Genomic DNA, 27,391 nt, shown 5'->3' on the forward strand with positions numbered 1-27,391 from the left:
GCTGGAAGCCATTTATAGTGACCTAGACAGCGAGGAGTCACCCCAAGATCCAGATGAAGTCCGGTGCACACGGCTCATGTGGCGGAAGTTTCTACGGAGTGTACCATCATCGTATGCCAATTCATTGGCAATTATGCTCTGGAAAGAGGGAGAGGGACCAACAATAGATGAATTGGCTACTCAGCTCCAGCAATATGAAGACACTCTCTCTTCTTCCCTCGTCTCAGCTGTGGAGAAACTGTCTTGGGAGGTCCAGCAGTTAAAAGAGGATAGGTCCTACTCCCCGCCCATACAGAGCAGTATTTCAGCTATTAGGAGTAAACGTTTCCCTGCTCAAGAGAGACGGTACACACGGCGAGGTATCCTGTGGTTTACCTTGCGTGACCAAGGAGAGGACATGAGAAAGTGGGATGGGAAACCTACCTCAGACCTAGAGGCACGGGTACGTGAGCTGCAGGGAAAAACATTTGCAAATAGAGGTTCTCCCCGGAAAACTGCTGCTCCGGTCTCCAGTGGACAGTTCCCCAGACGGAATAGAAGGGCTGATCTTACCTATGATCCTATGGAAGGGAATTCTGATTCATATTCACAGGAAGTGAGCGATGAATATTATGAACAGGATTAGAGGGGCCCTGCCTCCAGCCAGGCGGAGGAGAGGGACAACAGAGTTTATTGGACTGTATGGATTAAATGGCCTGGCACATCAGACCCATGAGAGTATAAGGCTCTAGTAGACACTGGTGCACAGTGTACCCTAATGCCATCAAGCTATAAAGGGGCAGAACCCATTTGTATTTCTGGAGTGACAGGAGGATCCCAAGAACTGACTGTATTGGAGGCTGAAGTGAGTTTGACTGGAAATGAGTGGCAAAAGCACCCCATAGTGACTGGCCCAGATGCTCCATGCATTCTTGGTATAGATTACCTCAGGAGTGGGTATTTCAAAGACCCAAGAGGGTACCGGTGGGCTTTTGGTATAGCCACTGTGGAGACGGAGGAAAATAAACAGCTGGCCACCTTGCCCAAGCTCTCAAAGGACCCTTCTGTTGTGGGATTACTGAAGGTTGAGGAACAACAGGTACCAATTGCTACCACCACAGTGCACCGGCGGCAATACCGCACCAACCGAGACTCCATAATCCCCATCCTCAAGCTGATTCGTCGACTGGAGAGCCAGGGAGTGATCAGCAAGTCCCGTTCACCCTTTAACAGTCCCATATGGCCAGTGAGAAAATCTAACGGAGAATGGAGACTAACAGTGGACTATCGTGGCCTGAATGAGGTAACACCACCACTGAGTGCTGCCGTGCCGGACATGCTAGAACTTCAGTATGAACTGGAGTCAAAAGCAGCCAAGTGGTATGCCACCATCGATATTGCCAATGCGTTCTTCTCCATCCCTTTGGCACCAGAATGCAGGCCACAGTTTGCTTTCACTTGGAGGGGTGTCCAGTACACCTGGAATCAATTGCCCCAGGGGTGGAAACACAGCCCCACCATTTGCCATGGACTGATCCAGACTGTACTAGAAAAGGGTGGAGCTCCAGAGCACCTGCAATACATTGATGGCATCATCGTATGGGGCAACACAGCAGCAGAAGTTTTTCAAAAAGGAGAGAAAATAATCCAAATCCTTCTGAAAGCCGGTTTTGCCATAAAACAAAGCAAAGTCAAGGGGCCTGCACAAGAGATCCAGTTTTTAGGAGTAAAATGGCAAGATGGATGTTGTCACATTCCAATGGATGTGGTCAACAAAATAACAGCTATGGCTCCACCAGCTAACAAAAAGGAAACACAGGCTTTCTTGGGCGTTGTGGGTTTCTGGAGAATGCATATTCCAAATTACAGTATGATTGTAAGCCCTCTCTATGAAGTGACTCGAAAGAGGAACGATTTTAAATGGGGCCCTGAACAACGACAAGCCTTTGAACAAATTAAACAGGAGATTGTTCATGCAGTAGCCCTTGGGCCAGTCCGGACAGGGCAAGATGTTAAAAACATCCTCTACACTGCAGCCGGGGAGAATGGTCCTACCTGGAGTCTTTGGCAGAGAACACCAGGGGAGACTCGAGGTCGACCCCTAGGCTTTTGGAGCCGGGGATATAGAGGATCTGAGGCCTGCTATACTCCAACTGAAAAAGAGATACTGGCAGCATACGAAGGAGTTCGAGCTGCTTCAGAAGTGATTGGTACTGAAGCACAGCTCCTCCTGGCACCCCGACTGCCAGTGCTGGGCTGGATGTTCAAAGGGAAGGTCCCCTCTACACATCACGCAACTGATGCCACATGGAGTAAATGGGTCGCACTGATCACACAGTGAGCCCGAATAGGAAACCCCAATCGCCCAGGAATCTTAGAAGTGATCACAGATTGGCCAGAAGGCAAAGATTTTGGAATGCCACCGGAGGAAGAGGTGACACGTGCTGAAGAAGCCCCACCATATAATAATTTACCAGAAGATGAGAAGAGATATGCCCTGTTCACTGATGGGTCCTGTCGTATTGTAGGAAAACATCGGAAGTGGAAAGCTGCTGTGTGGAGTCCTACACAACGAGTTGCAGAAGCTACTGACGGCCAAGGTGAATCGAGTCAGTTTGCAGAGGTGAAGGCCATCCAGTTGGCTTTGGACATCGCTGAACGGGAAAAATGGCCAAAACTCTATCTCTACACTGACTCATGGATGGTGGCAAATGCTCTGTGGGGGTGGTTAAAGCAATGGAAGCAGAGCAACTGGCAGCGCAGAGGCAAGCCCATCTGGGCTGCCGCACTGTGGCAAGATATTGCTGCCCGGTTAGAGAATCTCGTTGTAAAAGTACGTCACGTAGATGCCCACATACCCAAGAGTCGAGCCACAGAAGAACACCAAAATAACCAAAGGGTGGATCAGGCTGCTAAGATTAAAGTTTCCCAAGTGGACCTAGACTGGCAACACAGAAGTGAACTATTTTTAGCTCGGTGGGCTCATGACACCTCGGGCCATCAAGGAAGAGATGCAACATACAAATGGGCTCGTGATTGAGGGGTGGACTTGACCATGGATACCATTGCAAAGGTTATCCATGAATGTGAAACATGTGCTGCAATTAAGCAGGCCAAGCGGTTAAAGCCTCTTTGGTATGGGGAACGATGGCTGAAGTATAAGTATGGAGAGGCCTGGCAAATTGATTACATCACACTCCCACAAACCCGTCAAGGTAAGCGCCATGTGCTTACAATGGTGGAAGCCACCACTGGGTGGCTAGAGACCTATCCTGTACCCCATGCCACTGCCCGAAACACCATCTTGGGCCTTGAGAAGCAAGTTCTCTGGTGACATGGTACTCCAGAAAGAATTGAGTCAGACAACAGGACTCATTTCCGAAACAATCTCATAGATACCTGGGCCAAAGAGCACGGCATTGAGTGGGTATATCACATCCCCTATCACGCACCAGCCTCTGGAAAGATTGAACGGTACAATGGACTGCTGAAAACTACACTGAAAGCAATGGGTGGTGGAACCTTCAAAAATTGGGATAAACATTTAGCAAAAGCTACCTGGTTAGTTAACACTCGGGGATCCACCAATCGAGCTGGCCCTGCCCAGTCAGAACTGTTACATATTGTAGAGGGTGATAAAGTCCCTGTAGTGCATCTAAGGAATATGTTAGGAAAGACGGTCTGGGTTATTCCTCCCCTGGGCAAAGGCAAACCCACCCGTGGGATTGCTTTTGCTCAGGGACCTGGATGTACTTGGTGGGTGATGCGGGAGGATGGGGAAGTCCGATGTGTACCTCAAGGAGATCTGATTTTAGGTGAGAACAGCCAATAATTTGAACTGTATATAATCATTTCCATAGTTCTTATATGTCATATCAAAGGTATTGCAGCAAGAACACCCTGATCAGTGAAGAATGAGTTTCAATAAAACCAAGAGAGATGCAACGATGATGGAACAGGAACTGGCACCCAACAATTTCCTCAAGATCAACATCTTCAACTTGCAGACCATGGACATGATACACCAGCCACGCCAGATGTACCAACTGCGAGTTCCAGATGCAGCATGCAACAGTCCCATACTACATACCATCTCTCTTGTCCTGAAAGACTGTATGACAGATGGAACCCAAAGTCATGGACTAAATGAACTCAACAGACTTTGGAGGGATAGCCCATGGATTGAAGGAGTTACATCTATGTGTGTGTATATGTATACGCATGACGTAGATGGTATGGAATAAGGGGTGGATACTGTCCTGGTTTTGGCAGGGATGGAGTTAATTTTTCCTCTCAGTAGCTGGTATGTTTTGGATTTTGTGTGTGAAGAATGTTCATAAACACCCTGATGATACCAGTTGTTGTGAATGAGACCAAGGACACCATCCTGCTTTCCAAGTCTCGCTAATTTGCAGATGCAGGAAGCTGGGAGAAAGACAGACAGCATAATTGATCCAAACTGGCCAAAGAGAGTATTCTATGCCATAAACGTCATGCTCAGTATATAAGTGGGGGCAGGCGAGGGTGGGTATCTGCCTTCCTGGCATCCATCCTTCCTGCTTGTTTTTGCTGGCATCGTTCCCCCTACCTTGCTGGCTCCCTTTTGCTCCTTTGCTTGCTGCTCAGTTTTGTTTCCACGATCGCTGCTCAGGACGGGCTGTATCGGTCATTGGGACATCGGGTGGTGAGAAAACACATATTGTTCACTTTGTATATTTTTAATATCCTTATATTCTGTTATTATTGTAGTTTTCCCTTTTATTTTAGTAAATTGTCTTCATCTCAACCCACGAGTTCTCCTTCCTTCCCAATTCTCTCCCCCATCCCCCTGGGGAGGGGGAGAGTGAGCGAGAAACTGTGTGGTGATTTGGGCTAAACCATCACAGTGGGTCAGAAACCAGGAGTGCAGCACACCCTTGGCAAAGTGGGGTGGCCACCCAGCTGCCCTCTAAAGACCTCCTGATAAACTCCAGGCTAAGGAACATGCTGGAAAGACTGGAGGAGAGATGCACACAATTGGAGGAAATAGTGCTCTGCTTTATCAGGCTGACTGGGAAAGCACTGCAAATTTTAAAAAGGTTCCATGGCTGTCCAAATGCTGAGCCATATCTTGAGATCTCTGTAAGTGCTCACTTTGTCATGATACCTCTTCATGTCAAATGTTTCTTTTATTTGAGCACCCACTGTTAGGGTCCTGTTTCCTCCTCATGTAAAATGGGCAGGGAAGCTCCTTCCAAAGACATCCTCCCCAGCGCCTGATACAACGAGGGCACTCACCTGCTGTTGCTGCTGCCCTAGGTATTCAAACCAAGGAAAAGTCCAGCCTGCGGGCTCAGGCTCACCTCAGGTTTCTATCCTAGCTGCCCTGTATAAGGACACAATGGAGGAGGAGCAGAGGATGATCAACAGGGCACACTCATTTTGCTGATCTCCATAGGTTTCCCCTTAAGATCAGTGGAGAAAGAGATGCAGCTCTAGAGGGTCACAGATGCTCAGTGGTCTCTCTTCGTTGACTGGAGATGGAGTACAGGGCACCAGCACTCTAAATTTTGGTGCTGTAATCAGTGGCCTGGATAAAACCAGGTTTAGGGGCAGAGATATCAATAGTTGTGCAGATTGAGTCACAGATTATTCTTGAAGCCTGTTATTCACAAGTGATAAAATGCTAGTAACTACAGTGTTTGCAAGACAGAACCCCCCACAAAACACAACCATATGATTCACCTGGTTTACAGTTGCACATAGTGTTTAAATGAAACTATGATATTTAATTATTAATGATGTTCTCATTACAGCTTACTGTCCTACGTAACTTGAACAGTTCATTGAGACTGGCTCGATGTGATCTCGCAAACACACCTTATCCTGAGGTATGCGAAGCATTTTAGTCTTAAGTTCACCAATTTTTGCTGGTGTCTTCACTTTAAGTATTGAAAATTTTATGAAAAATACTAATCAAAGTAAGGAAAAAGTAATTTTCACTAAACATATAAGTGTTTCAGTATTTAAAGTTTAAGGCATGAATAATTTAATATTACTCTCACTAGATCTTTTCCACATACTAAATGTCCCACAGCAAAGTCTCTGACAGCTGAGAAACACAGCTGAATGAATCAGGAAATTATTCTGCCTTCCCTTTTTCAAGCAGTGTGATTTTTGTTCATTCAGAAAGCAAACAAGGTCAGAGAAGTTCATCATAGTTGTCAACCAGCACTGCAGTGTAATAATCTTTTTTATAAGCCAGTTCCTCAATTGACTGTAAAACAGCATAGTCCTTCTGTTCACAGATAAACATCTGGTATTCTATGTGTAAAACATTATCCTGCTGTCAAATCAACTATTTCATTAGATTAAACTACAAAATATGATCCTTTTATACTATTATTTGATGTGAACAAAGTTTTAATAGGCTTAAGTGCCTGAACACTAGGTGTTCACACTGGTAACATTAACTGGCTTTTCCAAACAAATTTGGTTAAAATTGGTTGAAAGATCAGTTGAAAAAATGGTTGAAACCAATTTCCTAATATGTGGGTACTGATTCCTTTTAAACTGTTCATAGGTTAGGGAGGAAACAAAAGTGAACTACTGAGTTTTTTTAAGTCAGTGGAAAAACTGCCACCAGCTTTGGCTGAGCCAAACATCTCACCTTTATCTTAATATGTAAAGCCCTCTGCACATTTTTTTTAATTGCAGCCTAATTCCAATGAAGTACTTAATTTTATGCTTAACTTCAGTCCCACTACAGCTGATAGGACTAGGTAATTGTTTTAAATTAAACAGGTCCTTAATTATATTGCTGAAAGAAGATCTCTTTATATAACAAGTGGCATATAATTACCACTTACAAAAACCTAGGAATAAATTATTTTGAACCTGACTTCCCCAAATACTTACCAAGACCAAGACTTAGCAAAACAAATTGTTATTAAACGGCGATTATATTGTTACCTGAAGAGTTAGGTAATCAGCTAAAATCTGGAGAGGGTGGTGTAAATCAGACAATCCATTGATTACTGGGATTGTGGCTTCTTTCGTCATTAGGTCCAGATCGTTATGCTTATAGACTCGAGCCAAGACGGCATTTGTCATGGTGGACAGCACTCTAGAGGATGGTAAAAAATACCCAAGTCAAACATTATAAATGTATCCCTGTTGCACCATTCAGTGTGCAACACATAAATATTAATGAGAAGTGGTAATCAATCAATTTTTTTTCAGCTATCTGAATAATTTATTATGCCTGCATAACATGCTTAAATGCAGACATTTAACAAGCTGCTAATAAGTAAGCAGTTTTACTTATTAACAAACTATAGTAAGTAAATTAAAACTGCTGCTGTATTTTATGGTTTTTTCTATTTAGTGTTTGATTGTAGCTTCAGATGTACCATCAATAAATGTTAAGGTATCTGAATTAAGAAAAGAGATTGCGTGACACTGTAACATTCGAAGAATTTGATAACTTTGGAAGAGAGAATGTATAAGATTTCTTGAGTCTTTTAGCAAAGCACAAATGTAGCATTGACTGAGTATTACAGTGTCTCTGTATGGTAGCCTGATCTTTGTGAGGTTTAGAAGCACAGATCTGTCTTAGATTACCACAATTATTTACTTATCTTAATGAACACAGAAACAGGTGGCCATCAACACCAGCCTGTTCTTTCTCCTACCTACACACCTGCGTATTGTCGTGCATGGTATCCGTGTTAAAGTGATGCCCAAATTTCAAACTGGGTATATGGATAGGGGCATGCAGGAGTCACTGTATCACTCTGGCCTTAACCTCATTTGCCACAGTGTGAAAAACTCAGAGGTTAGCATAGTGGATTAGCACAGTACACTTGGTATGCTCTGAATTATTTAGATAAATAAAATATGGATTGGAGCTCTGCATTTCTCTGCTTTAATGAGGCCCTGAAGCCTGACTTTGAAGTAGCATTTTGTGTATTTTCATGTTATCTATCTCTAATAGGACCTTAAAACAGAACAAGGAAGAGACTGAATAGAAGAGTATGAAAAATGCTTGCAGTATCTATCTTCCTGGTTAGCCATGAAGAATTCCAGTATCTCCTTTTGTGGAAATATGGCTGGTAGTGCCATGGCCTTTACACAGACAAATCTCCTGATGAAGTCAGTAACAAATATTTTCTACTGACACAAGACATTCCTCACACAAGCAAAACTCTTATAAAATGTTACAAGATTCCCTGTAGAGTGCTCTCAGAAGAAAAGGCTGGCAATAGCAGCTACAAGTGAAAAGGAGGAACTGAACAAGGTATTTACTGATTGCAAGGTATTGGAACAGTTTCTGCTTGTGCCATTATTTCTTCTTAGTCCACAGGTTTCTTTTTCTCTGTGTGTGTGTTTATTCTAGCTTGAAGCATGTGACTGTGGAAAATCTGTTCTGTTCTGAACTAGTCATCAGGGACAGGATGCATGGTCCCTTTTGTTAGCCATCTAAAATGTGTCCACCCTGAACAAGACATAGCCTGTCCCATCAGTCAAGGAAAAGAGACGATCACACTGGGAAATCACCCATTTTTATTAGACTTTTTTAAGGATGTCAGGACAGCTGAATCCTACCTGACACAACTTATAAACAATTTGAAGAAGATGGTTTCTTTACAGTGTATGCCATTAGAGGAAATTCAGCTATAATCAACTACCAACTAGTGAAAACTGCTGGTTTTTCTTCCTTAATCTGTTGAAAGTAGATACTAGAACTATTAGACACTTATCAGCAAGACATCAGGCAGTCCTTCTGCCAGCATCTCTAGATGCCACATCTTACAGTAGGAAACCCAAGTGGAAACCGGTTTTATTGAAATTGAAATCAGAAAAGAAAAATACACCTTACAGGAGGAGATGAAGTCTTCTGTAATCAAATTAATTTAAAGGAAACCATGTAAGGCTGGGATTGCATAGGAAAAAAAAGACCTGGCTAGATAAGAGTCTTTGATAAAGGTGAAGTTTTGGAAGGTGAGGGGAAGCAAGCACAGGCTCATCAGGTGATTTTTCATTTAAGGTTCCTATGTTATCACCAACTACAAGGTCTTTTTCTCTTTTCATTCTTTTTGCAAGATCGTGAGCCTATAAATTTCAAAATCCCAGAGCTTGGAAACATATGAGTGTATTGGAATCCTGCATATCTCTCTTTACAAATAACTTTTATTTCTACAGAGAAGAGCTGGAAATTTTTACTCAAGTGTGTCCTCTGAGGAAAATTAAACATAAATAAAAACATGCCTTTTTGGTGTGGCTGATCTCTGAATTTGAAAATGGAGTATTTGCATATATTTTGGGTAGAATATTGCTATCCAAGGTAGTTTTTGTTTTGTTTTGAAAGTATGTATCCCTTCAAAAGGTTTAAATTTCTGACAAGATTACTTCATTGTCATTCATATTCTTACAAGGGCATATGCTGGACGTGTTCTCAGTAAGCAGTGAGAAGTAAAGCCGTTCCCCAGAGATGCAGAGATTTATCCTTTAATAATGCCAGTGGACTGGCAAAAGCATCCTTTGAGTTTTTCAGTGCTGTTACTGAACCTTATGGCCACTGAGCTACACTAGTGCACAAAGGAATGGCTCTACAGTGGAAAATACAGATACAGTACTTACAGTTCATTTCACGTAATATATCAGACATGCTAAACAGCACTGAAAGGCTTACAGCTCCTTAATGGGTGGTAACTTTTTGCTACTGTGTCAGCATAAATGCAAATGTCTTGTGAAGCACGGAAGAACGGTATTATGAGCAGGTAGTAAGTCACTAAAAATATGTTCACAGCAGAAAGGCTTTCAACCCTGCCTGCAGTAATTCTAATAAAAACTGGGACTTTTATAGATCTGTGCCCCTTTTGCTTTAAGTCTCAATCTCAAGTATTTCTAAGGCCTTTACAGCTCTAGACACATGGCTGTAAGTATCTGAAATACCCCCTGGGTCTACTACAGGCATTCTTTTTTTTATTCTTGCATTAACTGAACGAGGTTGGCATGTTATCCTTCATTCACAAGAAATGCCAAAGAATTAACACTCGGATTGTTCTTTTGGGTAAACTGCTCAGCCTTGATTATGCAAAGTCAATAATAATTCTGCTAATGAGAGCAGGAGTGAAGCAGAGCACGTGGGGCTCTGTAAGAACCTGGGAAAGCCTTCACCCCACTGTAGCAGGCATGTGCTGTGACTCAGCAGAGGAGCAAAATCACCGAGTCAGGGTGGAAGAGCAAGCAGTGACAGAGAAAAGAGGGGCTGAAGATTTGCGTGGGAAGTGGGCATTGTGAGACCTTTCTCCACAGAATGAGGACTCCTCCAGAATGGCTGGAAGATTTGCTTGCTTCTACCTTTTGCCTTATTTCTGATAGCTTACTGTCCTTCTTTTTCTCTTTTGCTTGTGCAAAGAAAGGTCATTCAAGAGACTGTGAACCAACGATTTAATGGCCATTTATTATCCCATTTGGGAAGAAGAAGAAATGAAAACTGTCCTATACGAAGCATGTCCGTTTGCCAAATTTGATAAAAATATTTCTCGTTGTGAGACGTTTTGGAGAGCAAGAGTGAACGGAATGATAGTATACTGAACTACAATTTCTGCGAGCTGATCTGTAAGTATTTAAGAAATTTGGACTGCCTTCTGACATTTTCCAGAAATAAAACATTAGTTTACAAAATTTTCTAAGATAGGTTTCATCCTAATCTACTACCAAATGCAGAGTGATCAATCAAGCGACATTTTACCAACCTTGCTGTATCTGTGAGACTCTCATTAGTGCCCAGATGTATGTCTTGTGCTGTAAGGAAGGAAGGATGTCCTCCAAGGAGAGCAAATCCTAAAGTGAGGACAAATTTTAAAAGAAATTAAATACCAGCACCTCATATTTACAGACAAGATCCAAAACCTTCTTCATGTAAAAGATATTTACAGCAATAAAAGTAAAACTAATCAGTGCATCCAAATGTTTCAAACACATAAAATGTGATACACAAGGCACAAATTAATGTGTTTTGCAATAAAACCACTCAAATGTGATGCTTTGCTGAAATCCTTAAGCATGAGTTCTGATCTGTGTTCATAGGAACAGTCATTCAAGCTGCAAGGCTACATATGGCCAAAGGTGCCTCCCTGTTAAGAGCCAGGTATTCCATTCATCATGCTGAATTTCTACTTCAAGGGACTTAGCATCCTATAAGGGCCACCTGAGTCACTGACTTCCACATCCTTGCAAGGAGCTTCAAGTATGGTCACTCAGATAGCAAAGCCTAAGTCTCTTCATACACTATACCAAACTTGAGCTTAGTCACAAATGACCAAGTGCTTTAAAAATTACAGTGTGATAGAGAGAAAAGGAAAGATCTCAGGCACTACCGGTACCCATCCACCCTGCAATAGTTAGGAATTTACAAGGTAAGCCAAGGAACTGGATGGATTAGGTCTGAAGAATGAAATCCATTTCTGAACAGGAAACCATGGAAAGACTTGAGCGTCACTTAAGAATATAAAGCACTTTGAGGAACTTAAAGGTATTTTGGATAAAGACAAGTTACATGCTAAGGGCAACCATCAGGTTCTGTCCTGCCTTATTTCCGTTGCACCATCACTAGAAAGCTACCACAAGCAACCAGCTGACATAGGGAGGAAAATAGCTTTTTCACCAACACTTGAGTCTCCCTGCCTTTGCCTGGTTTAAAACTAAATCCTCCCTCCAGTGAATCTCAGTGTAAAGTCCATTGTGGCCACGTATTGGGAGGATGGGGCCTGAGGGGGGCTGTTTTATGAACTGTCACAAACAGTTTAGCAGAAGTCTAGCACCAGACACAGGGTCCTACAACTGGGGATGAACAAAGTGTAGGATTTGAATTGGGCTGTAGGTAGCCCTGCAAGGCATTTTCTGTGCACTGGGAAAGATTTTCTGCATAAGAAGAACCCCCTTCTAGTAGAGAAATTATCAGGGATATCTTGGCCTGTATTTAATAACTATGATAAAGGACATTTCCAGAGAACCTCGGTGTGGACAAACCAACCTTGTCAAGACAACACTGCGGGGGAGTGAGCCTTTTATTGTGACAAAATTCTAGAAGGAAAGCCACCTTATTTTTATTGCCAGGAAGGGAGAAGCTGCATACAGCACAGAAGAGCAGAGGTCTCCTTCTCTACCAAACTGTGATCTCTTGGAGGCTACCAAATTTCGTGCTGTTAAAAACAAGGGCGGGGGGGGAAAGATAAAAGAGAAAAAAAAAATTGGAAAGAAGGAAAAAAAGGTAACAGCTGCTTGGGCTGGTTCTAGCCATTAGATGGCACTGCAGACATCACCAGAACTGCAGGATCAACACACTGTTTGTACAGGCCTGTCAAAGATTAAAAAGTTGATCCCACAGATATTTCTCAAAAAAAGGATTAAACCAGGAGTGAACACTGAAACCTTTCACACATAAAAGCAAGCACCTAGGTTCAGGCGGCAGGCCTGGGCCCCTAACACAGAACAGCCCTTATTAACCCCCGTCCCATACGCCAGCGGGGTTGAGGTGAGGTCTTCCACTTTGCATAAGTTCAGCCAGTCTCTAGACTTTGAAATGCAGTAGATAAAAATAACACTGGCAAATCATTCCCTTTCGACTGCCTCCATTTCCATAAATGTCAGATTAAAAACAGTAATGCTCCAGACCCCACCTGAAGGGCAAACCTCTGCTCCGTCCAGCCAATGTACGCTCATTTTACTGAATGGGTCTGATTTTACTTTCCCTTTGTCATCATTAAGGATTCCTCCAAATGTCAATAAGATTAGAGTCAGATACAGAAAAATTTTAAGAATGAAGCATCACTTATTCTACTACTACTATTTGCTGTTAGAAAAGCAATACAAATTTGCTGGTAGTTTCACCCTTCTTTCTTGGTTACTCAGAAGCATTTTTGTATTAAGGCAGGAAAAATGTTTAGGTTTCCTCAGATACTTTCACCTCAGCAGCTCAGACACAAACACTGTATTTAGGGGAATCTATATGCAAACTGTTGCCTAGACATTACAACCCATCTCTTCAACACAAGTTTTTAAGTCAAGACCTCAAGGACGGAATGTCATTTGTAGTAACTTTTCCTGTCCAGCGTCTTGTGGGTTTTTTTGAACTCTTTTACAATTATGTCAGTGATTTATCCCTGCAAGTTCCATACAATACAACAGCTCTGCATTTTAGGCTTCTAAATGCATACACTTTGGTTGATGTTTCACAGTCCCGGCAGGCTCCCATGGACATGTTCTGTTTTCTATAAATGATGCCCAGGTAGAAAAAGAATTTGGCCATTTATTCAGAATTGCCAGACGTCAGGCAGCCCAGTCAGAGCTACCACCTGGAGTCTGTGTACATAGCAGAATTCTAATGTGTTGGGCTTTCTGCTTGTGAACTGACCATCTGTGCAGGGCCTGGGAACATATTTCCACCCCAAACTTTCCATCTGGAAATACAGGAGCTCTGTGCTCTAGTTTTGTATATACTTGCAGAGAAGGATTCTTTGCTTGAGATTCTTTCATCCAGACTACTAGTAGAAAGAAAAAAAAAAAGATCACTTGAAGATATACAAGCACTAGTTCAGCAAATAGGCACACACTGGAGTGCTGTGTTAAACTAATCCTCTTTGTTGTCACAAGCTGGTCATATCCAAAGCCACATGCTAAGTGTTTATATGAATCTTGGTATCTTCAACAAACTGTATTAAATGTTCATGCTGCAGAGCCAGAATAGATTATTATCTCATGTCCACACTTCTCACTATTGTTAGTTTTCAAAAATTGACAGTTTTATACCCCAGGCTGCAGCACGTTATTGAGCCCACTTATGCAAACTCTTTCTCTCATAGGATATGAGTGCTGGTGGTTGAACAGACATGGGTTAAATCTCCATTCCATGTCCCTGCTACATTAGGTAAATGGGCCAAAGTGTTCACACATCGGATACACAGTTGTGGGGCTTCCCCTCCATCACCAAGAGATATACACAGCAATCTTCTCAAACTCAAAGGAAGGATCCTTTTTTATATTTCAAGACTTCTGGATTCGGATTTGTTAGCTTCCTCACTGCCTGCCAAGACTTACAATCTAGAAAGTATTTTTCAGTTTAGACTGATAACAACACAAAGAACTCTTCTAGGTAGGAATTACAGGAATACTCCTAAAGCAGAAACCTAAAAACTGATAAGCAGTTTTTTAAAGCTACCCCTCTAAGTGCAGAGTAGGCTAAAAGTGTAGTCTTGCCCCCTCTATAATGTCGCCAAACTAAATAATAGCCATTCCAACAAAAAACAGACCCTATATTCCTGCCATGCAGTACTATCCCCACTGCATTAGAATTTATGAAGTGATGCAATTATTTCTGTGAGTGTATGTAGTAGTCTTCAAGCACAGACATCATGTTCTTCTTATCCCGCCGGGTAAGAGGAGTGAGTTGAGAGTAATTCCACTAAAGCCAGTGACAGTGAACCTCTGTAAAGCTGTTAAGACCTCATATATTCCAGTGCACAATGAAAGAAGGTGTACAGAGCTTTTCTGCCTGTATTGTTTTCTCTCCATTTCCAACCTGTGATATATTGTCTGCTTTCAGCATCTATGAAATGGTTGGATTTATTTATAATTTGTTCACTAAAACATAACTGCAGCTGTATATTTTAAGAGTACCAGTAACAATCAGAATATTTTACACCAAAGCTAAAACAAAACCAGGGCATTCACCTTTATGCAGTGCCTGAGGATGTTTATTTTACAAGTAATATATGACCATGTGGAAAATCTTTCTTTTCAAAAAGTACACAAGATTTTATGCAGAATGAGTATGGGATTCTGACTGCAAACAGATGACATGTTCCAGTATAATAGCTGAGATGTCACATTTTCCAGTATAATAGCCAGTGATAGCAATAAATCTAGTAGGCTCCACAAAACTGGATTTATGTTGCAAATATCCTATGGAAGTTACTTGTAGTCCTTCATTAAACTTACAACACCACTACTACTCTTAGAAATGGTAAAATAATATGGGTTTCAGAAATATGCATTAGGATAAAATTATATTTGTTCAAGAGAGTAAAGGGGCAATGAGTTTTACCACAACGAGATGTAAATTATTCAGTACAGTGGCAATGTCATCAGAATAGAACAGTTTAGAGGCATAATATGTTGGAAAAGCCACAAACATCAACTGTTGTCTCACAATGCATTATAAATTAATGTTTTGATAGTCTTTGATTGACCTTGGTGACTGGGACAAGTCCCCAAAGACTGGAGGAAAGAAAATGCCACCCCTATGTTCAAGAAGGGAAAGAAGGAGGACCCAGAGAATTACAGGTCAGTCAGCCTCACCTCGATCCCTGCAAAGGTGATGTAGCACCTAGTCCTGAACACCATTTCCAGGCACATGAAGGACAAGAAAATAATTGGGAGTAGTCAGCACGGCTTCACCGAGGGGAAGTCATGCTTGACCAACCTGATAAACTTCTATGAAGAAATGACTGGCCTAGTAGATGAAGGGAGAGCAGTGCGTATTGTCCACCTGGATTTCATTATAGCCCTTGACACATTATAGACCTTGAGGGTCTCCCATAAGACCCTCATAGACAAGTTGTTGATGTGGGGGCTGGATGAGCAGACAGTGAGGTGGGTTGAGAACTGGCTGAATGGCCAGGCCCAGAAGGTAGTGATCAGTGGCACAAATTCTAATTGGAGGCCAGTGACTAGTGGTGTAGCCCAGGGCTCAATACTGGGTCCAGTCCTGTTTAATATCTTTATTAATGATCTGGATGATGGGGCAGAGTGTGCTCTCAGCAAGTTTGCTGATAACACGATACTGGGAGGAGTGACTGATACACCAAAGTGTTGTGTTGCTATCCAGAGGGACCTCAACAGGCTGGAGGAGTGAGCTGATAGGAACCTCATGAAGTTCAACAAGGAGAAGTTCAAAAAGTCCTGCAACTGAGAAAGAACAACCCCACGCACCAGTACATGCTGGGAGCCACCCAGTTGGGAAGCAGCTTGGCAGAAAAGGACTTGGGGACCCTGGTGGACACCACGTTGAACATGAGCCAGCCATGTGCCTTTCTGGCAAAGGTGACAAGTGGTATCCAGGGCTGCACTAGACAGCATATTGCCAGCAGGTGGAGGCAGGTGAGCTTTCCTCTTTATTTAGCACCGGTGAGACCACACCTGGAGTGTCCAGTTCTGGGTTCCTCAGCATGAGAGAGACATGGATATATTGTAGAGAGTCAGTATGTCAATGTCAACAAAGGGCCACACAGAGGACTACGGGACTTTAGCATCTTTCATATAAGGAAGGGTTGAGAGAGCTGGGATTGCGTAGCCTAGAGAAGAGAAAGCTCAGAGGGAATCTTAGTACTGTATATAAACACCTGAAGGCAGAGTGCAAAGAGCACGGAGCCAGGTGTTCTTCAGTGGTGCAAGGGGCACAACCTGAAACATGGGAGGTTCCCTCAGAGAGTCGGGAAACACTTTTTACTGAAAGGGTGAGTGAGCACTGGCATAGTTTGCTCCAGAAGGTTGCGGAGTCTCCACCCTTGGAGCTATTCAAAAGCTGTCTGAACATAGTCCTGGGCAACTGACTGTAGATAAGCAGGGAGGTCGGACCAGAGGACCTCCAGAGGTCCCTTCCAACCTCAATTCTGTGATCCTGTTTGTTTATTTTCTCAGCAATGGTGTTCTTTATAGGCATGGAGACAGCAAGACTTTTGAAAAGACTTCCATGGTGTCAATATATGGCAACAATCTCCTAGACACTGCACAGAACAGATTTTGTAACCAGTGCTTTCCAAATCTCTACTCCTTTATAATGAAACCCACTGATTTTCATCTGGTTGTTTCTGAGAGCTGCAAAGTTTGTTTAGATTAATCTCTTCACCAGAACCTTGTCCCACAAGTGACCTCTTTCAAGATGTTGAAGGTGCAACTCGTGGCAAATGCTATTTGAGATGACTCAGGCATTTTATAAATAAACACTCCAATCCACTTCAATGCCCACTTTCACTGGACGTTAGAAAATTGGTATTAAATTAGCTTATTTAGCTAGAAGGAACACATGTGACCCCACATTTGTTTTGAGTTAGGAATTCCAAGGTAGAAGTCATGTATGTTAAAAAGCAGCTGAAATGTATAGAGTTTCCATGGAAAGAAAAAACTTGAGTCTGCCTTTGAAATAAAGTCTTAGGCTTTGGGGACTAAGACCAATTAACTGAAGGTGTGAAGTTAATGCACAGAAGTTTAACTGCATTAAAATCCCTTGTGGAAGCTCTCACTCAGAAATAAATTTGTTTTATTTCACTGGAGCTTAATCCCTCTTAGATGAATTTATGTGCATTAACTCCCATCCTTAAGTTAATTCATTTGAACTTCCCTGAGTTTCCCCATTCCATAAGCTTTCAAAAGCCAAGGACTAAATAGTGCTTCCCTCTGAATACATGAAGCATGAAGGACAAACAGATTCAGAGAATTCATCGTTACCTGCCCATGTACCAGTATGGCAGACAACTAGAAACTGGACTAAAAACTCTAGAATTAAAAGGTGGGTGGTCTTCACAGAGAGGGAATGCACAAGAGAAATCCCTTCATAAGTCCTACTTATCTGGAGAAAACTGAAAATAACAACAAGTCTACGTAAAGGCCAGGATCAGGAGGTAAATGACTGTGTGCCCTGGTTTCAGCAGGGATGGAGTTAATTTTCTTCTCAGTAGCCGGTGTGTTTTGGATTTCGTGTGTGAAGAATGTTGATAAAAACACTCTGATGACACGAGTTGTTGTTAATGAGACCAAGGACAGTGGCTGGCTTTCCAAGTCTCGTTAAAGTCTCGTTAACATGCAGATGCGGGAAGCTGGGCAAAAGACAGACAGAATAATTGATTCAAACCGGCCAAAGAGAGTATTCCATGCCATAAACGTCATGCTCAGTATATAAGTGGGGGTTGCCCATGGGAGGGGGCATTCTTTTCGGGCATTCTTTTCTGGCATTCATTCCATTCGGGTATCCGTTCAGACACCCTTGGCATCTTTTTCTTCTCTCTTGCTTGCTGGCATCGTTCCTTCTATCTTGCTGGCTTGCTCTCACCCCTTTGCTTGCTGCTCGGTGTCGTTCCTGTGATCGCTGCTCAGGACTGGCTGCGTCAGTCATTCAGACATCGGGTGGTGAGAAATTGTACATTGTTCATTTTGTATATTTTGTATATATTAATATCCTTATATCCTGTTAGCTTTGTAGTTTTTAGTATTTTTAGTAAACTGTTTTTACCTCAACCCATGAGTTTTCCTTTCTTCCCAATTTCTCTCCCCTATCCCACTGGGTAGGGGGAGGGTGAGTGAGAAACTGTGTGGTGATCCGGGCTAAACCACCACATTGTGTCACAAAATACTTGCAAATAACATATCTGCTTCTTCCTTCCATTACTTTTATCTTATACCTTGTAAAGAACTGTGAATACTCAACAAGTTTCCTGTCCCTTCACTGAGGAGAAGTCAGCCTAAGGGATGCTGAGTCAACTTAAATGTGAGAAGGGCAAGCTTCTCTTTCCTTGATGCATAAAAATGTACCTATAAGACAGTCACCAAATCATAGTTATTCCTTGCTAACATGTAAGCACATGAATGATTTATTTCAGTGATCTCATTGATTTCAGAAAAACTACCATGTAAATAAAGACATGTATATGTTTCAGTGTTTGCAGGACTCTATCCTAAAAGAATAATGTTCCACTGCCTGATCTTATTAGGCTAATACCCTGAAGTCTCCATCAAGTTATCTTCCCCTGTAGGTAATCATGTTAATTTTTTTACCCTAATTTATATCAAGGCATTACTATGATTCCCAGTCTAAACACATACTCTGAAATGTAACAACGGTAATGCATAATACATTAGAAAAATATTTATTAGAGCTTGCACAGAATTAAATTTGTGATGCTTACTAAAATAGATGTTAGGAAATGTGCATCTTGCCAGTACAACTAGGAGCTTACACCAGAAATGCTTACTTTTGCCTGCTACTTTACTTCTGATCTATCATGCTTTGGAATGATCTAGTGACAAAAAGGATGTGCTTGTGACATTAATATACAAGGTGAAACACAATTAGCTACCATTCTTTTCCTATTTTTGCTTTCAAACTTTAGGTTTCTCCTGAGTAGAAACTGATTGTCATAGTTCAGCCCTGATCGGGACCAGACAACGCAGTCTCTCTCTCACTCCCCCCACCCTCCGAGAGAATAGGGAGAGATGATATAAGGAAAATGGCTCAAGGTTTGAGATAAGGACAGAGAAAATCCTTAAAGTTACCGTCACGGGCAAACCAGACTTGACTTGGGGAAAAATACTCATTTATTTCTAAAACTAGCAGGAGAATGAGACAGGGAACAGGATAACCTCCCCCCACCCCTCCCTCTTCCCAGGCTTAACATTATCTCTACCACCTTCCCCCCTCTGAGCAGCACAGGGGGGAAGAGGGAATAGGGGTTGCGGTCAGTTCATCACACGTTGTTTCATGCCGCTGCTTCATGGTTGGGGGAAGAACTCCTCGCATTCCTCCCCTGCTCCATCGGGGGGTCCCTCCCACGGGCCACAGTCCTTCATGAAACTGCTCCGGCATGGGTCATCTCTTCCTCGGGGTGCAGTCCCTCCAGAACAGCTGTCCCAGCGGGCCCTCCACGGGCCACAGCCTCCTTCAGGCATCCACCTGCTGTGGCGTGGGGTCCTTCACGGGCTGCAGGTGGATCTCTGCCCCTCTGTGGACCTCCATGGACTGCAGGGGAACAACCTGCTCCACCATGGTCGTCACCACAGGCTGCAGGGGAATCTTGGCCAGGAGCCGCATTACTCCTCCCCCTCCTTCTGAACTGACCTTGGCGTCTGCAGCCATTCCTCACAACAGGCTGGCAGACGCCTCTCAGGATCCTTTTTACATCTTATTCACTTCTCATCTCCTCTCCACTTCTTGCAACTGGGCCGGGCCGAGTTGGGCCCAGTTGGCCGCCTGGCAAGAGGCCAGAGGGTGAGGCCTGCAAGGCCCACAAGGCTCGCACCTCCCCCTCTCTGCCCCCGCTCAGCTGCTTCACATCTTCTCTCCTTTTTTTTTCCTGTTTTCCCCTTCTTAAATACGTTATTGCAGAGGCGCTATCACGGGACATTCTGCTACCAATTGGCTCGGCCTTGGCCAGCACCAGGTCCGCCCTAGGCCTGGCCGAGTCCACTGAACAAAGGGGAGCGACTTCCAGCAGTTTCCTTCCAGCAGTTTCCTACAGAAGCTACCACCTTAGGCCCCCCTCACTAAACAAAACCAGAACACTGATAAATACAAAATTATGCACTGTTTTTCAGTACATACTCACAGTATACAATTTCATACACAATCTGACCGTGCCATTGCTCAGACCTACCTGTTTCTGCAGATAATCTTGTTCTAGTGCTTCTCTTCTCAAAAATCATGGCCAAAGATTTTCCTTGCATCAAAGGCAAATACTGGAACATGAAAATTGAAGGCATTTCCATTTTATCATCATTATACATTTTACAATGTGAAATACTTATTTCACCGTTTAATTCAGCATTAGAAAAGTTACACAGGTGTTTTTTTAACCATAGCTTTGTTTTCCTGCCCTGCAAGGGATTTATTAGCAGTGGAAAGTTTAAAGGGAAAGAAGTAATTCTATGGGAAAAAAAAGCAACTGCATTTTGGCACTCAATTTGAGCTAGCATTATGAGAACTCTGTTACTAATTTAATCCCATGCAGGGAAGTGTCTTCCACTTCCGACATTTAGTGCTCCATGTACACCCGATGTCAATGGATGGGGTTAGCCGACACCAGGGAGTTAGCTGTGCAAAGCTGTTTAATTTTTCACTTGCAAAGTTCTCTGAAGCATTTAAAGAATATCTGAACACTTTAAAGGAAGGCTTTCTGATTTGTAGCACATGATTTACAGTATTTAAGAGTTCAGGTGATGTTGTTTAGGACAAGACAGCTGAACGGCTCATTCCCAATACTCTTCAGAAAAACATTTATTTCAACATCTGAGTGACCTAAATGGCAGCAAAAGCATTTTACCTCTCCTTTGTGCTTTATCCTTTGTTTCAAATCTGAGGCCATCCACAGCAAATACTTCAGCTCATCTGCTGAGTAATTCTGTAGAGTAAGGAGGTCGCGACCTTTCAGATGAACATTCATTTGAGCTGGTGGCCCATACCTGTGTCAAAAGAACGAAAAATGTATGCTCTTTGTCATTTGACACTAAATTGTACTCATGCTAAAGCCAATGAGCAAGCAGCTGAAATCTCTCCCGCTCCCTTCATTTGACCCAGCTGTATCAGCTTGATGGACTGTCATGACTGTCATGTTAATGACTGTCAGATGGACACAATATGCCACTCTGCACTATATTGATCACTATTGTAACAGTGTTCCAAATTGTACTATAAACTGTACATTAGATGTAGTTTCCTTTGCTTCTTATATGCATATGACTTGACTGCATGCTGACTAGTCATAGAATCATAGAATAGTTGGGATTGGAAGGGACCTTTAAAGGTCATCTAGTCCAACCTCCCCTGCAAGGAGCAGGGACATCTCCAACCAGATCAGGTTGCTCAGAGCCCCGTCCAACCTGGCCTTGAATGTTTCCAGGGGTGGGGCATTCACCACCTCTCTGGGCAACCTGTTCCAGTGTTCCACCACCCTCATTGTAAAATATTTTTGCCTAATATCTAATCTAAATCTATCTCACTCTATTTTGAAACCATTGACCCTCATCCTATCACAACAGACCCTGCTAAAGAGTTTCTCCCCATCTTTCCTTTAGGTCCTGGAAGGCCACTATAAGGTCTCCCCAGAGCCTTCTCTTCTCCAGGCTGAACAGCTTCAACTCTCTCAGCCTGTCCTCATAAGAGAGGTGCTCCAGCCCTTTTATCATCTTTGTGGCCCTCCGCTGGACCTTCTCCAACTGGTCCATGTCCTTCTTCTGTTGGGGGTTCCAGAACTGGACACAGTACTCCAGGTAGGGTCTCACCAGGGCAGAGTAGAGAGGGAGAATCACCTCCCTCCACCTGCTGGCCACGCTCCTCTTGATGCAGCCCAGGATGCGGTTGGCCTTCTGGGCTGCAAGGGCGCATTGCTGGCTCATGTTAAGCTTCTCATCCACCAGCACTCCCAAGTCCTTCTCCTCAGGGCTGCTCTCAATCCATTCTCCGCCCAGCCTGTATTTGTGCCTGGGATTGCCATGACCCAGGTGCAGGACCTTGCACTTTGCCTGGTTGAACTTCATGAGGTTTGCACGGGCCCACATCTCCAGCTTGTCAAGGTCCTTCTGGATGGCATCCCTTCTCTCCACCATGTTGATGGCACCACACAGCTTGGTGTCATTGGCAAACATGCTGAGGGTGCACTCTATCCCACTGTCCATGTCGCCAACAAAGATGTTGAACAGGGCTGGTCCCAATACCAGCCCCTGAGGAATGCCACTCATCACCATTCTCCACTCGGACATTGAGCTGTTGACCACAACTCTGAGTGCGGCCATCCAGCCAATTCCTTATCCATCAAGTGGTCCATCCGTCAAATCCATGTCTCTCCAGTTTAGAGACAAGGATGCTGTGTGGGACAGCATCAAATGCTTTGCACAAGTCCAGGTAGATGATGTCAGTTGCTCGCCCCTTCTCCACTGATGCTGTAATCCCATCATAGAAGGCCACCAAATTGGTCAGGCATAATTCACCCTTAGCGAAGCCATGTTGGCTGTCACCAACTACCTCCTTGCTCTCTGTGTGCCTTAACATGGTTTCCAGGAGAATCTGCTCCATGACCTTGCCAGACACAGAGGTGAGACTGACCAGCATCTAGTTCCCCAGGTCTTCCTTATTTCCCTTTTTAAAAATGGGGATTATGTGTTATATCTTTTTGCACTTGGCGAGGATCTCACCAGACTGCCACGACTTCTCCCATATGATGGACAATAGCTTAGCAACTTCATCCGCCATTTCCCTCAGGACCCATGGATGCATCTCATCAGGTCCCATGGACTTGTGTACCCTTCAGGTTCCTTAGATGGTCTGGAATCTGTTTTTCTGCTACAGTGGGCAGTTCTTCATTCTCCCAGTCCCTGCTGTTTCCTTCTGTGACTTGGGTGATGTGGTTAGAGCCCTCGCTGGTGAAGACTGAGGCAAAAAAGTCGCTGAGTACCTCAGCCTTCTCCATGTCCCAGGTAACCAGGTCTCCCATTTCCCTCCAGAGAGGGCCCACATTCTCCCTGTTCTTCCTTTTATACCTAAAGAAGCTTTTCTTGTTGCCCTTGATGTCCCTTGCCAGATTTAATTCTGCCAGGGCTTTAGCTTTCCTTACCTGATCCCTGGCCACTTGGACAATCTCTCTGTAATCCTCCCAGGCTACCTGTCCTTGCTTCCACCCTCTGTAGGATTCTTTTTTTTTTTTATTTTCAGTTGCTCCAGGAGCTCCTTGTTCATCCATGCAGGTCATCTGGTGTTTCTGTGCTCCGGTCTTTCTCTTACCACACAAGACATGTTCTGGGCATGTGTAGTGTATTTATTCAGTGTATTCTGGCCTCCAGACAGATTTACGACCTCAGAATCACATGAAATTGGATGTTGATAATCACCCACAGAAGCTACATGATCGAATTTCCTCTAGCTTAGATGAGATGTCTTCATGTTTCCACAGGCTTAAGATTAAGAAGGGCGAGTGGCATCTTAGTCCCTTCTTAGGCATTGTATCTATAGCCCTCCTTAGCATAACACACCCTGCACCGTACTCTTGCTGAGTTTTGGATGCACACAAGCTAAATCTTTTTAATTAAAGGCAGCATTTTTAAACTGATCTGATGATGTGGAGGTCAAAGCAATCAAAAAAAAAGTGGATTGAGTGCAGCTACCGCTTTTGTATTTCCAGGTAGGTTTCCCTTTAGCTCACCTTTGAGGCCAGGCTTAGTTACAGCACCTGCCAGTTGCCAAGCCCTGGAGCTCACAGCTAGGAATATTCAGGAAAAAAAATAAATTTTCTGTTCATTCTTCCATGAATTCCAATGAAAAAAAAGGCCCTGGTAGTGGCTAGGCCTGTTATGGCTTCTAAAGATTGTGGTGTTGTATTAGTTAAATCTGGAGGGAAATACTTTTTCTGCAGAATTTTGTGGCACAGGCTTTTACTGAAACTGGAGGAAGAGAACAGCTCTTTAGGGAACGGTACCACACATTATTACTGTCCATTTGACATCACAGCACAAACTGCATAACTTTTGAAATCATGTAGCAGAATTTTTTATTTAACTGAAGATATCTAAATGCTGTGTGTTTTCTTTCTGGACACCTTAAAAGTACATTAGATACACATTATACCACTGCCACAACTAAGACGACTTTTTTTCACAGTGAAAAGGATTATGTGTAACAGCAGAAACAAGGAGAATATATGAAGAAGCAGCCCATGCAGATGCCCTGCAGATTAATATTGCTGGAACTCAGTATACACTGCCATACATCAGGGCAGTGTGCTCCAGAGATTATGCAGACTGCCAGAGGCTCCACCGCTAAGCTAAGCACAAAGCACCACAAAAATTCCTATCAGTATGTGCACCATCAGAGTCTGGCCTCTGCACAGGCCCCAAGACTGCAGAAGGGATGGACTTTTCTGTAGCACCGTGCAGATAAAGGAGTAGATTTCTTATTTTCTAAGTTTAGAGTAACGTTGCCTGTGTATTTTCTTAGAGTCTCTCTGAAAACTGATTCTTAAGTGAAATACAACCTAACTGTATGTGTAACTTCAGTAATATTTAATAATATTATAATATAACTTATTAATATCTAATAAATTTATTATTTATTTATTAAATATTTATAGCAGTACAATTTAAAATAATCATGCACATTTCAAGCCATAAAGACTAATCTTCACAGCATTACAATCATTAGTAAAATAAAGTTACGTATTTTGCTATAAGTGTTATCCTTCTGTCCCCACGCTTGTCTCCAACCTGAGGTAAACAACATAGAAACACTTAGGAAGCATCCAAATGCCCCATTTTTGATTTTGAAATGGGTGCTACAGAGCTACGAAAATTATTTCCTACACTTCTATACTCAATAGCTGCAGAATAGAATATACTTGACATTACAAGAAAGGCTGGGCATTCATGGGTCAGGAAGTTTCCACCATAGCATGAAAAACAGCCTACCAAGGTAAGCCACTGAAATCCAGGCTTGCATACCAAGGCTTTTAGTGGGTATTCAAGTGATTTGCTCTAACTTCAGTGTGTGTATTCTGAAGAAAATTAGTTCATAGCTATGACTTTTTAATTATTATTTTTCAGAACAGGAATTTGCTACTCTATCCAGTTTGGAGGAACAAAAAATACACTTGTTCTGTTTTAAAATCTATGCAATTGCTTACTGCTTGGTCACTCTACTCTTCTTCACTGCATTGTTTCCAGAGCAGCTTTGATGCTGCTCCTCGAGTTTCTAATTGCAGCCTAAAATTACTTCCAGTGAGTGAGAGATTCTCTCATCTCAACCTGCCAAGCAGGAACTTCTGCTAATGAGTCTTGTTTTGCCACTTGGCACTATTGAGAAGTAGACTGAGAAATGTTCACCACTAATTTCTGCACTGGTAGATAGTGAAGCACTAAAATCAGTTACCCAGAGAGGATTTGGAATTACCATCCTTGGAGATTTTCAAGATGTGGCTAAGCAAAGACATATGCTCATATGCTGTTGTCAGGCTACAAGCAGAAAGTTGGACTAAAGGTTTGCTCCTGACCTCTATGTTCCCCTGATGATTCTGTTTTATTGCTATGACCTTCAAGAAATGTGTTCCCTCCCCTGTTGTTCACATCCTCCGAAAGAGAGGCAGAAGCGGACAAATAAATTCCAGAGAAGGAACATGAGACAACATACCAAAGTTAAAATGTAACAGGCGGAATTGCAAGGTCAAGCAGTTGTCTTATTCCTTCCCGAGCAGAGACAGCAAATATTTTGAACTATTAGCACAGACTGATATATACTAGGTTATCCTGCTTAACTTGTAATGCTCATAGACAGTGGTGATAGCTTATGCTGACGTTATAATATAATGTTAAAAAAAACACCAAAACCAACAAACAGCATTATGTGGGGAGTGTAACAAATTGGATTACTTTATTGGAAAACCAGCTTTACTGCAGTTGTTTTCCAAACTTGCTTTTCTATCATCTCTGCTAAACGAGGAAGTTCTCACTGATTGCCAGCAGTGAAAATCAAAAATCCATTAAAAAAAAAATATCACCCAGGCTTTAGGATCACTTCAAATCTGTAGCAAACAAATCACAGAACCTTGAAAACATATTTTTAATCTGATGTAATGTAGAAACGATAAATAAAAATGACATTGCATATTAGGATTCTGGTGAATGTGAAATTCCTGTATATTGTTTTCTAGCACTAATCATTTGTTACCTTAACATCATTAATGCTATTCTTACTGACATCGACATGAAAACACGGGAAGATGTGGAATTAATTTTCAAGTCTGTAATTTTAACCTGATTTTCAATATGTGACAAGCATGAGAAGCAGCTTAGTGAAACACTGTCATACAGGTGATTTTCTGAAGGCACAGGGGACAGGTGCATCTATGCGGCTGAAGAAAGAACCCAAAGCCAGGTCACAGAGCCAGGACTACCAGGTTGACTTTGAATATTGTATCATATCATGCTTCTCCTGCACACCTCCAGTGTACATAGAGACAAAAAACCACCAAAGCAGAGATTCACCTTCCAGCTTCAAGGAGAGAATTTCCCCCCGCAGTACTGGCCATGACAATGGTCTAAATGAATAAAAATTTCTTGTACTTTATTCAGATAGCTATTTATTGATTACAGTACCTGCAGCATACACTGTCCTCAAGAAGAAACATTTCTTCTTAACTTTGCTGCTAAATCCCACAGAATGAATTAACAGCATTTCACAAACATTAAAAGGGAAAATCCTCCAGTCCCCCAAAGATGCAGAGCTTGCTGCCTCAGGAAGCAAAAGGGCACTAAAAATGCGAGGAAAAAAAGCATCTTTCTCTGAAACACACAACAGACAAAACTAAAGCATAAGCTTACCAAAACTGTCGCAGCAGGTGCTTGCTGGTCCATGTTAGCTTTGCCGTACTGAAGAAGTTCCTCACATTAAATAGCATCTTCTGTTCACGTTAGGATTCTCTCAGTCCTGTAAATAAAATTGACAGAAACAGAGGCGAATGCAGCAGAGAGTGAACTGTGTTGCTGTGCAAACAAGGGGAAAACAAGAATCAAAGTCTTCAGTCTGGCTGTCCCAGCCAGGGCTGGGCCTGGCCGGGGCTGACACTGAAGCTTTTTCTTGGTCAGCCTACAGATAGAGATTTCTCACACGGTCCATTGC

At 42.7% G+C, this 27,391-nt stretch overlaps 1 protein-coding gene across 1 annotated transcript in view; it reads right to left on the bottom strand.

Moving 5' to 3' along the window:
* The window catches only part of OTC (ornithine transcarbamylase), a 39,475-nt gene extending 12,305 nt beyond the window's left edge, over positions 1-27,170 (bottom strand). The window contains exons 1-5 of the mRNA XM_086740162.1: positions 27,094-27,170; positions 21,057-21,195; positions 20,391-20,472; positions 10,722-10,809; positions 6,931-7,084 (exon numbers count right to left, since the gene is read on the bottom strand). Of these exons, the coding sequence (XP_086596288.1) occupies positions 6,931-7,084; positions 10,722-10,809; positions 20,391-20,472; positions 21,057-21,195; positions 27,094-27,170 (540 nt within the window). The remainder of the gene's footprint in view (positions 1-6,930; positions 7,085-10,721; positions 10,810-20,390; positions 20,473-21,056; positions 21,196-27,093) is intronic.
* Positions 27,171-27,391: the final 221 nt, after the last annotated feature.

The sequence above is a fragment of the Chlamydotis macqueenii genome, chromosome 1, assembly GCF_036417535.1.
Source record: "Chlamydotis macqueenii isolate bChlMac1 chromosome 1, bChlMac1.mat, whole genome shotgun sequence".
NCBI lineage: Eukaryota > Metazoa > Chordata > Aves > Otidiformes > Otididae > Chlamydotis > Chlamydotis macqueenii.